Here is a 10,845-nt window from a genome sequence, read left to right as displayed (position 1 = left end):
CTGCTGTTCCAAAGATAATTACAACTAGAGAGTTTCAAGAAAGGTTGTCGTTGCTTTGGTTTTGTACAAGGACATTATTTTGCAGTGTTGAACACAAGGTTTAATCACAGCTTGCATTACCTTAGTCGTTCTGAAACACAAGCACCAAGGGAATGCAGCCCTTTGGGCATCACTGTGCAGGCTCACTCATGTCCTGCCTTCCTTGGGCCATTGTGAGGCAGAGCCACCTCCTCCAGGGTAGGGCTCCCTGCTAACAGAATGGCTGTCCAGCCTCTCAGTCCAGCTCTCCATCCTCACATGCATTTCATGGGCTCGGATAAGGAAGGAGAGGCAGACGTCAGATGCTCATTGAGCAGATAAAATGACTGAAATGCTAAAAGAGAGCCATGAGCCCACTGCCCCAAACGGAGCATGGGAACCAACGGGGCAAGATGCAGAAGGAAGGGCTTTGCACTGCTGTAGAGGAAACTGTGGCCCTTCAGAAAGGCAGCACAGAGAATTTATTAATGTTTCTTGAGTTGTGTCTAGAAGTCAGACCACATGTAAGGGTCCCTCTGGGGATTTACTCCATCATTCACCCTCAAGAGACTCCCAGAGCTGCAGCCTGCAGGTGACCTATCTTTGCTCATGGATGCATTTCACCAGGAGTCCCAGTGTCTGAGTAGAAGCAGAACCCAGTTGTACCCACACTTGGCCTTCCTGAGCTGGTTCACAACTATTCATAATTCTTTTTTAGGTTATTCTCTTTGGAGTTGATTGAAAGCTGTGCATATAATGCTTGTTTTTAAGTGTGCAGCCTGTGGGAGACAACCCATCATAGATTGTTGTAGCTTATTAATGGACTGAGTGTGCCATAGGAGAAATCTTCACATCTGGGGAGTGGAAGCTTTGATCAGCTTTAGGTTTAATAAGTTTTCTTTTCTAGGTAACAAGCTTTACCTCAGAAAGGGCAGCAGAGTGCATAGCAAGGACCTCAACATCCCAGTATGGTACAGACAAGCCTCAGAACCTGCAGAGCAGCCACAGCAATCCCAGCACCTTCAGTCAGTGTTAATCTTTCCAGACCACCACCTGTGCAATAAAGGTGGGGAGAGATGAGACTCTGAGGAATCCTGCACTCAGTCCAAATAACTCAGTCTCACACTTGAGAGACGGTGATCCTGCTGGCCAGAGAGGTGGCAGTCTGCCAGCACTGCATGAAGAAGTGGTTTGCTGATCATTCCCTGAAGCAGAAGCAATAACTTCAGTCACCAGGGCTGTCTTTCAGCACCACAGAACTCATGTTTGTGGCTGTTAGCAAGTCAATTATAAGTAAGCAAATTACATTATTAAAAAACCTGTGTGAAAGACCATGCCTTGAAACCACGTGAAATGGTAAAAGTGGTGAAAATTGTGAAATGGTTCTCATTCTCAGACCTGCTGTGTGATGATTCCTGCCAAGGATGCCCATGTCCTTAGGGTGGCATCCCTGGAGGACCAGCAGGCTCCCCTGCCTGCCTCAGCCCTCTGCACCATCCCACTGCAGGCACCTGTGCCACTGCCCACTCTTACCAGGGGTCTCCCAACCCAACCCAGCAGTTCCCAGATACAGCTGGGAAAGGCAAACAGGACCATGGTCCCCACCCAGAGAGAGACTGTTGGCAGCACAATTTGAGTTGCTGATCTGGGCAGCAGCTCCAGCCCCAAATCAGGTGGTGGGGTTGAGGCTGCCATCACAAAATAGTACATTTTGCAAGCCTGGCATTTGGTCCAAAGCTCACCAAATGCAGAGGAAAAAGCTCCTAATTTCCTGACATTTAGATTAGACTCCCCACCTTTAATAAAAAAAAAAATGTTCCCTTGGCTTACTTTTCTTTCCATCATTAAAAAAAAACAAAACAACAACAAAAAAAACCACCCCACAAGCACACAGTAAAAGAGCTATTACTTAAACATAGATAAGTCCCTTCAAATCATTATTCTCTCTCAGTACTCTAGGACACCTGTGCATATTGAGCAAAAGCATCTATTATCTACTACAAGTCAGATGTTCTAGATGTATTGGGAGTTAGAAATGAGAGTCTGGCTAAAAACTAAGTCAGTTCAATGAGAAGTTCTTCAATTTAACACACAAATTGATTTGGTTTTGGCTGATCAGTAGTGATAAAAATAGAAAAATATGCTTTCAAATAATTAAAGAAACATTTAACTGGAATAAAATATTGACTACATAGGCCTTCTGAATGAAAATAATTTTCACTTCAGTTTTCTGAGAAGAGATTTGGAGGTCCACAATGATGTGGACCAGTTTTCTAATATAAGGGTGCTTGGCTGCTTACAGACAACAAAGTCGTGCTCCATTTGAGAGTAACTATCTGACTTTAGAATGTGGCATTTAAAGTGATGCCATCATTTTTTTTAATGCCCTTACTTGCACATTGTGTTCCAATCCTTTTTCAGTATGCAATTAAATGCTCTAAAACCCTGAAAAATAAATAGGAGAAAAAAATTAGGGATCTTAGTTTCTGAAGTTCCTCTTCACTTATTCCCTCCCTGAACTATTCAGAAACTGTAAGGATCTTGATAAATTCAGAAATATCCTCCTCTAAAGAGAGTTACATAGTATTTTGCACTACAATAAAGAACCTTTGACATTGTTGAGCAGTTCTTAATCTCTGTAGAAAGTAAAGCATGACTTCTTTGATCAGTACTTCTTGCTCTAAACTGAGGGCTGTGTCTAGTTCTGTCCCCGCACCGGGCGGGAGCTGACCTCTGGCTCGCTCGGGTCAACACAGCCACAGAAGGTCCCGGTTCGTTTTGGATTCTCGGCTTAGCAGCTGGACCCGATAGTGTTGTGATAGCAACAGCAGCAGAAGAGAAAAGGCTGGCTCTCAGCTTAGCAGGTTGAAAGATGTTTATTAGCCCAAGAGCTGAGGAGCAAAGAGGAGCAAAGAGCTCCGAGCTGAGAGGCTGAGAGAGTTTTCTTCCTCCCTCCTACCCCTTATAAGTGGGGGAGGGGTTCCAGGGAGGATACAACAAGACAACAAATCAGGGGATTCAGGGGGTAACAAGGTGTGCCCACCTCCAAGCCTCAGACCACTAAAATCCAGAGCTAAAGGAATTCCCCCCAGGGGGCCTATCACCTGAAGCCCTCTCCCTGAGATTTTGCAACCTGGGAGGGATCCCCAAAGTGATAGACAGGCTGCCCCAGAGAGGGGGGTGGGCAGAGGGGATATTACAAGTCAGGTGAGGAGTGGGAGGACTGACACAAAACACCTTATTATACAGACAACACAAAAAGGGTTACAACATTGGGGATACAGTGAAATGAACCATAACATAAACTTCTTATAAAAACCTAATAAAACAGTTCTGCACCACCACATCTCCCCCTTTTTTGTTTTAATAACAGGAGGAGGGCTGGAATGGAGGAAGATGATATTTGAAGTCCGGGTAACTCTTGGCGAGCTACTCTGGCTGAGTGGGCCACTCCATCTGAGGTTCCTCTTCTGGGTGTCTCCTGTCTTCTGGGTCTTTCTCCAGTTCCACGTTCTCCTCCCATCCAGGCGCAGATGATACAGCAACTTGGTTCACAGAGGGGGCATGTGTGGTGCTAGAAATTAATCTACTTAACATTTTTTTGATGATACCAAATCCAATTAAAATTAACAGAATAACAAACAAAAATAACAAAACTGATTTCAAAATTGAATCCACCCAGCCTGAAATTCCCCAGTCCCCAAACAATCCATTCACAGTCACCAGTCTCTCTCTTGATGTCATTCACCATGTCTCAGATGCTCTGGCTGGCTTTGTGGCCTGCCCCATTGCCCTGGTGGCTTTGGGCTGGGGCACCAACCATCCGGAGACAGGTGTAGCGAGACTGGCAGGCAGGAGGATGCTGAGGAGCAGGTGGAACTTCCTCAGCCCGGGGACTGGCGCTGGACAGGCTCTGACAGAACTAAAAGAACTAAAACAAACAATTAGCATCCCAGCAGGGGTCATTCAGGAAAGCAAAACCGTCCTGGGAAAAATCTTCCCTCCTTTTCCTCCTAAAAGCTGCCTGAGTAACCTGTGGCAGTTTCTTTTTCTCCCCCGAGACCTTCGGGACATAGGGCCTCACCCATTTTGATGGTAACCATCTTGGCCCCGTGGGGGTGGACACGCAAGCGTACCCACGGTCCCACGTGACTAAATCATGAGGTCCCTCTCTCCTTCCAGTTTCAGGGTCCCGGACCATGACCGGCAGCCTCTCTTTGATGTTTAGCTGAGGGTTTGCCCCGAAATGACGAACAATGGGAGGGTTTAAAAACTCAAATGTGCTGTTTAAAAAATTCAAAGTGAATAGAGCCCTGGCCAATCGGGTCTGTGGTGTTTCTGTTTTCAACACCGGTTGTTGTTGGTTAAGGACCCTTTTGATTTCTCTGTGGGTCCTCTCCACTACAGCTTGGCCTGTCGGGGAATGAGGGATGCCGGTTTTATGTCCCACTCCCCATTGTTGCAGGAAGCTGCAGAATTCCCTGGAATGGTATGCTGGGCCATTATCAGTTTTTAATTCTTTTGGGATGCCCATGAAGGAGAAAGCCTGGATGAGGTGTTTAATTGCATCTGAGGTTTTCTCCCCTGCGTGGACGGAAGCAAAAACTGCACCGGAAAAAGTGTCCACAGACACATGCACATATTTAGATCGGCCGAATTGGGGGATATGTGTCACGTCAGTCTGCCACAGCTCACAGCTGTTCAGACCTCTGGGGTTCACTCCCGCACTTAAGGTGGGGAGTGCATGCTGATTACATGAGGGACACGTAGCCACAATTGCCTTAGCCTGCTCCCGAGTGATGTGAAACCGGCAAACAAGGCCAGGTGCATTCTGATGGTGAAGCTGATGGCTGAGCTTTGCCTGCTCAAAAATGCTCGGCAATGGGGCCATCGCTGCAGGAGCAGCAAGAGCATCAGCCCTTCTGTTCCCCTCAGCTATGAAACCCGGCAAATCGGTGTGTGATCTCGTATGCATCACAAAGAATGGCTGCTCCCTGTGGGAGACAAGCTTAACAAGCTTAGAAAGCAGCTCAAACAGTGCGGTGTTAGACACTTCCTGCAGTATTGCCTGATCTGCCCTCGATACCACCCCCACTACATAAGCGGAGTCCGTTACTAAATTGAAGGGTTCGGGGAACCTTTCGACAGCCCTAACAACAGCGGCCAACTCAGCAACCTGAGGTGATCCCTCCACCTCGGCAACATCTGCCTCCCACTGCTGAGTCTGAGGGTCCTTCCAAGTCATGACTGACTTGTGGGACCTTCTGGACGTGTCTGTGAAAACTGTCAGGGCCTCTAAAGGCTTCCTGCTCCGAACATCTTTCAAATTCAGTGTGAATTTGGCATCCCAATTAAAAATTTTGTGGGCTTGCCAATGAATTGAGATTTGCCCAGTAAAGGAATCTAGAGCAAACTGCAGTGCTTCGTTTTCCTGAAGCAGGTGTTCTAACATTGCCTTTGTAATTTGGCCCGATCTTAATCCAATTGGAATGTGAATGCATTCAAAATCACACCCGGCCAATTCCCTGATCCGAACTCTGGCTTTTCGGATCAGTTCAGCCACCAGTTCCTGTGGACGTGTCATTCTCTTGGACCTTTGATGGCTGAGAAAGACCCATTCTATGATTAGAAGCGGGTCCTCTCTGCCCTGGTCCTTTTTGATGTTATTTCTCCATTGGAAAATGACTCCATGGAGGTGTGGCAATTTCCCCATTATTATAAATTTGAAAGGCAGGTCTGGATCACACCTGTGAGCCTGCCGAGTGGACATGAGATGCTGTATCTTTTCCAGCGCCTCCTTCGCTTCCGGGGTTAGTTCCCTGGGAGAACTCAGCTCCTCTCCCCCTTTCAATAAATTGAAAAGAGGAGCTAGGTCCTCGGTTGTGAGGCCCAGCCAGGATCTCACCCTGTTCAATGCCCCACACAGCTGATGGACATCTGCAAGGGTCTGAATTTTGGCCCTGATTTGCAATTTCTGTGGCACAATGGTCCGCTTGCCAATTTCCAGCCCAAGGTACCTCCAAGGTGGCATCCTTTGAACCTTGTCTTCCTGCAGCTCGAACCCTGCAACAACCAATGCATTAATTGTCAGGTCAAGCACATGTGACAAGACATCATCGGTGGGGGCACACACAAGCACATCATCCATGTAATGATGGATGATTGCTTTCTCTGCGGCTACGCGGACTGGGGACAGCAAGTGTTATAAATGAAATTGACCAAATTTGATAAATCAAAATTTGGAATTTTTATTGTGAGACAGAATAACAGTCTCGGACAGCCACAATTAAAAGGACAGCGTCGAGCCCGGGGTCGCCGCTGGGTGAACAATGGTAACACACTCTGTCAGTTTTTTACCCCCCAAGTTCACATTTTTGGTTTGCAGCAGTCTCTTTTTATACACTGGATCGCGGAGAGAGGCTCGGGATGTCGACGGTCCTCCCTCCGGGGCATCTTCATTAAACATGCAGGTTTCAGTTCTAAGAGTCTGAATGGATCAGCGGAGGAGGACAATGCTGTTAATGGTTGGGTCCAGGTGTGGTGTGGAGATGTTAATTCCAGACGGAGACCATCTAGATACGGATCTGATACAATCATCGGGTCCTCCGGACTATCATCTCTGTTTTCCGTTGCCTTTTGTTTCTTTTCAACGATTCCTGGCAGTGACAGTCTTCTGTCCTCCTTTCTGGTAATTTCAATCAAGCTTTCCTCGTGTCCCTCCCATGCCTTTTCAGGCTAGAGAAATTCTTGTATTTTATTAAGCCACCTTCCCCTGAGTTAACTCACAAAATGCTATTTTAAACAAAACTTAACTTCCAACATGCTAGTTTATACAGAACTTATACTTATATAGTTTGTATTACATTTTATATTCTATTAACATGAATTAACTTTAGGACATACATTACATTCCTTTTTAATGATTCCCAGCAGAGGCATGTTTGTGTCTCTCTCCTGGTAATTCTAATCATGTTTTGTCTCGTGTCCCCCCCCTTGTCTTTTCAGGCAAGAGAAATTCCTGTACCTTTACTGAGCTACTTTCTTCTGAGTTAACTCACAGCATATTGGATTAAAACAAAACTTATAGGGATGGTATTATATTTTATATCTTTTAACACGAATTAACTTTAGGACATATATCACAGCAAGGAAGCCATGTACCACTGGCAGATGATAGGTGACACCTTCATCCCTTGGGGAAGAACCCTCCAATGGTAGCGTTTCCTCGGGGCCTCTCAGTTAATGGTGGGAACCGAGAATGCAAAACGTGGTGCATCATCCGGATGTGGGGGAATATGGAAGAAACAATCTTTTTTATCTATAACAGCCAATTTCCAATTTTGTGGCAGCATGTTCGGGGTAGGCATCCCAGGCTGAAGAAAGCCCATGTCTTCTATCACATTGTTAGTTTGTCTGAGATCCTGGAGGAGTCTCCACTTGTCCTTCTCCGGCTTCCGGATAACAAAAACCGGCGAATTCCAAGGGCTGGTGGTCTCTACAATGTGACCCTTAGCTAACTGCTCCTCCACGAGCTCTTCGAGCGCCTTCAATTTCTGTTTTGAAAGCGGCCACTGTTCCACCCACACTGGTGCATCTGTTTTCCAATTCAGCTTGTGGGTAGGGCGCTCCTCAGCGACTGCCGCCCAAAAATCCTGTGGGGGGTCTGGAGCGTCCCGGAGGCTGAGCGGGCGGGCGGGAACCCTGCTGCTCCATTCCGAACGCTTTCCCGGGGACACGGGCCGGGGAGCAGAAGGAGGGGGAGGAGGGGGAAAACAATTTTCTCGGCTAGGCTCTTTCTGCACTCCCTTTTGAGATTGAATCGCGGAATTAACCTTTGTTGCCACAATAAAATACTTCGTAGCCTTTTTGTCACCCATTTGAATCAGCCGAATTAATTCCCTTTCTACAGTGCCACAGAAATCAGCGCTGCAGACTTCTTCGGGGGATACTTCGGGAAAATGCAGATGAACCCAGCGAACAAAATTTCTTAACTCGCCGTTTGAGATTTTCAATTTGGCGCCTTTCACAACCGATACATAGTTATAATACAACCTTTTCTGAGCAACCGTTAGCTTTCCACCCATGTTTTGATACTAAGTTGCTTTTGAACCCAAACCCAGATGAAAGGCACTCCCCGCCCCGCCCCCCCCCCCCCCCCCCCCCCCCCCCCCCCGCAGACCCGTTCGCTCAAAATCACAGGAGGTTTAACCCTGTAGCTGCGCAGCTATTTTTAGAGGATTTCCTCCCCAATAGATCCCCCTCCCTCGGGGGAACCATAAAACCAGTAAGTATGTCCCTTTGTGGGTATACTTACGTGTTCCTGTGACCTGCCCCCAGGGTGCATGGGTCGGGTTTTTCTGCCGCAGGGAGGACTCCGGTCGGGCCCGAAGCTCCCCTCCTTTCCCCTGGAACTTGCCTTGTTTAAAAGTCAATTTCACAGGGGTGCGTCACTCCCAGAGACTGTTCTTCGGGCTAAATCAGCCCCAGTCCATTCGCAGGGTCCGCCTCGTCTCCGGGGGGGCCCTGCTTGGGCACCAGACGCTCTGTCATGGTGGAGCCGTGCCCCACGTGGTCCAAGCTGCTTCTGCCGGCGTGGTTCGCCCCAGGTTGGAGCGCCAACGCTCTGTGTCTCTGCCGGCGTGGTTCGCCCCACGTTGGGCACCAAACTCTGTGTCTGGTTCCGTCCTGCACCGGGCGGGAGATGACCTCTGGCTAGCTCGAGTCAACACAGCCACAGATGGTCCCAGTTCCTTTCGGCTTCTCGACTTAGCAGCTGGACCCAATGGTGTCGTGACAGCAACAGCAGCAGAAGAGAAAAGGCTGGCTCTCAGCTTAGCAGGTTAAAAGATGTTTATTAGCCCAAGAGCTGAGGAGCAGAGAGGCTCAGAGCTCCGAGCTGAGAGGCTGAGACACTGAGAGAGTTTTTTCCTCCCTCCTACCCCTTGTAAGCGGGGGAGGGGTTCCAGGGAGGATACAACAAGACAACAAATCAGGGGATTCAGGGGGTAACAAGGTGTGCCCACCCCCAAGCCTTGGACCACTAAAATCCAGAGCTAAAGGAATTCCCCCCAGGGGGCCTATCACCTGAAGCCCTCTCCCTGAGATTTCGCAACCTGGGAGGGCTCCTCAAAGTGATAGACAATCTGCCCCAGAGAAGGGGGGTGGGCAGAGGGGATGTTACAAGTCAGGTGAGGAGTGGGAGGACTGACGCAAAACACCTTATTATACAGACAACACAAAAAGGGTTACAACATTGGGGATACAGTGAAATGAACCATAACATAAACTTCTTATAAAAACCTAATAAAACAGTTCTGCACCACCACAGAGGGGTAGCTCAGAGTGATTACTATGAGATGGAAATCAGTTGATTTTCTAAGAAAAAGGCGTTTAAGCAAAATCCAGAAAGCTGGTATCAGGCCTTTTCAGGGTGAAAAGTCTGCATTGGGAATCAAAGCAAAGCAGCTTTTGTTTTTTAAGTTCATGAACCAGGACACCTGGAGCACTCCTTGACAGGTATTTGCATAATTTCCATTGGAGAAGTTATCAGAAAATATTAATAAAAATAATTCAATGATATTTACTAAGAATAAGCATTAGTAATTTTCCTTAGGTTTTAGTAACTTTCTTTGTTTTTACACCCACAATGACAGCCGTGTAACACATTCTTATGTTCAAGCAGGGTGTCGTGGGCTTTGCTGATGTATATGAACATCATTCATATAGGGTCCATGGTATTATTTTACTGTAGGGGTCTGGGTGGTTTTGTGTATATTGAAATTACATCAGGAACTCTTGTGTTTTTCAAATAGCTTGAAAATACTGCATATAACAAATTGCTTAGACAATCCCCCAATGTTTTTATTGTGTTAAAATTTCCAAGGGATGCCGCTATATGGGGTAATGTTATATGGAGTTTAAGCCATCAATATTGCAGCGGGAGAGTGAGCAACAGAGTTGGCACATGGGCTGATCCTGTAACTGGGAAGAAGGGCAGAACTCCTACTGGTGCCACCAACCTGAAGGTCATAGTCTGACCAGCTTCCCACAGGGATTTCCTTCTATTAACTGTCTCAGGGTGGGTACAACCCTGCCTTATCACAGTAACATTTCACACACAGGTGTAAAATGGACAGGCTGAGTTCACTATACCAAGTAAGAACATTTTCTATTTTTATTACCCAGTAAAGACAGTCTCCAGGTCAAGAGTATTTAACATTAACAAGTGCCTTGGGAAACCCTGGGATTCCTGTGCAGTGCAAGAGGAAAACATCATAGCCACCAGGAGCAAAGGGTACCATTCTTTGTCACCCCACCTATATTTTTCTATTTGTGCTCTTTATACATCTTTATAAATAGAACCATTGTGCAGTTAATGTAGTCTCTGAATGAAATATAAGTTCATTCTAGACCCCTATACTAACAAGGTATAGGGATAACATTGGTGAAACTTCTAATGAAAGAAGAAAAGCTACAGAAAGATCCTAGACTGTGCCAAGAAAGTCTCTGCCTGTATGAATCCAAGTGCTTTAATCTGCAAGACAAAGCCCCCTCCCCTTCCGAGCTGCCACAGCACGGCATTGGCCTTTCACTCCGTGCAGTCTCCGCGCTAGTGTGGAAAAAGAGGCTGGACCCGTGTGGGCAAAACACAGAACATTAAATTCTCCCCAGAATATGTGCGTGCACCACCTTCCCCCCTGCAGGGCAGGACTGCTCAGTGTTTCCTTTGGCCTCAGTCAGACCCTTTGCTACACCAGAGATTTTGCGAGCCAGAGGCTCGATTACTCATTCACTATAAAATTCCTCACGGTAATAAGATGCTCCTGA

General features: G+C 47.0%; 1 protein-coding gene across 1 annotated transcript in view; it reads right to left on the bottom strand.

The window, feature by feature from the left end:
- Positions 1-4,408: 4,408 nt before the first annotated feature.
- Positions 4,409-10,845, bottom strand: part of LOC131378504 (endogenous retrovirus group K member 25 Pol protein) — a gene marked incomplete at its 3' end in the record, with an annotated part of 33,921 nt that continues 27,484 nt past the window's right edge. The window contains exon 2 of the mRNA XM_058419695.1: positions 4,409-4,873. Within this exon, the coding sequence (XP_058275678.1) occupies positions 4,409-4,873 (465 nt within the window). The remainder of the gene's footprint in view (positions 4,874-10,845) is intronic.

Source organism: Hirundo rustica, chromosome 3 (genome assembly GCF_015227805.2).
Source record: "Hirundo rustica isolate bHirRus1 chromosome 3, bHirRus1.pri.v3, whole genome shotgun sequence".
NCBI lineage: Eukaryota > Metazoa > Chordata > Aves > Passeriformes > Hirundinidae > Hirundo > Hirundo rustica.
This window is presented reverse-complemented; position numbering and strand designations above follow the sequence as displayed.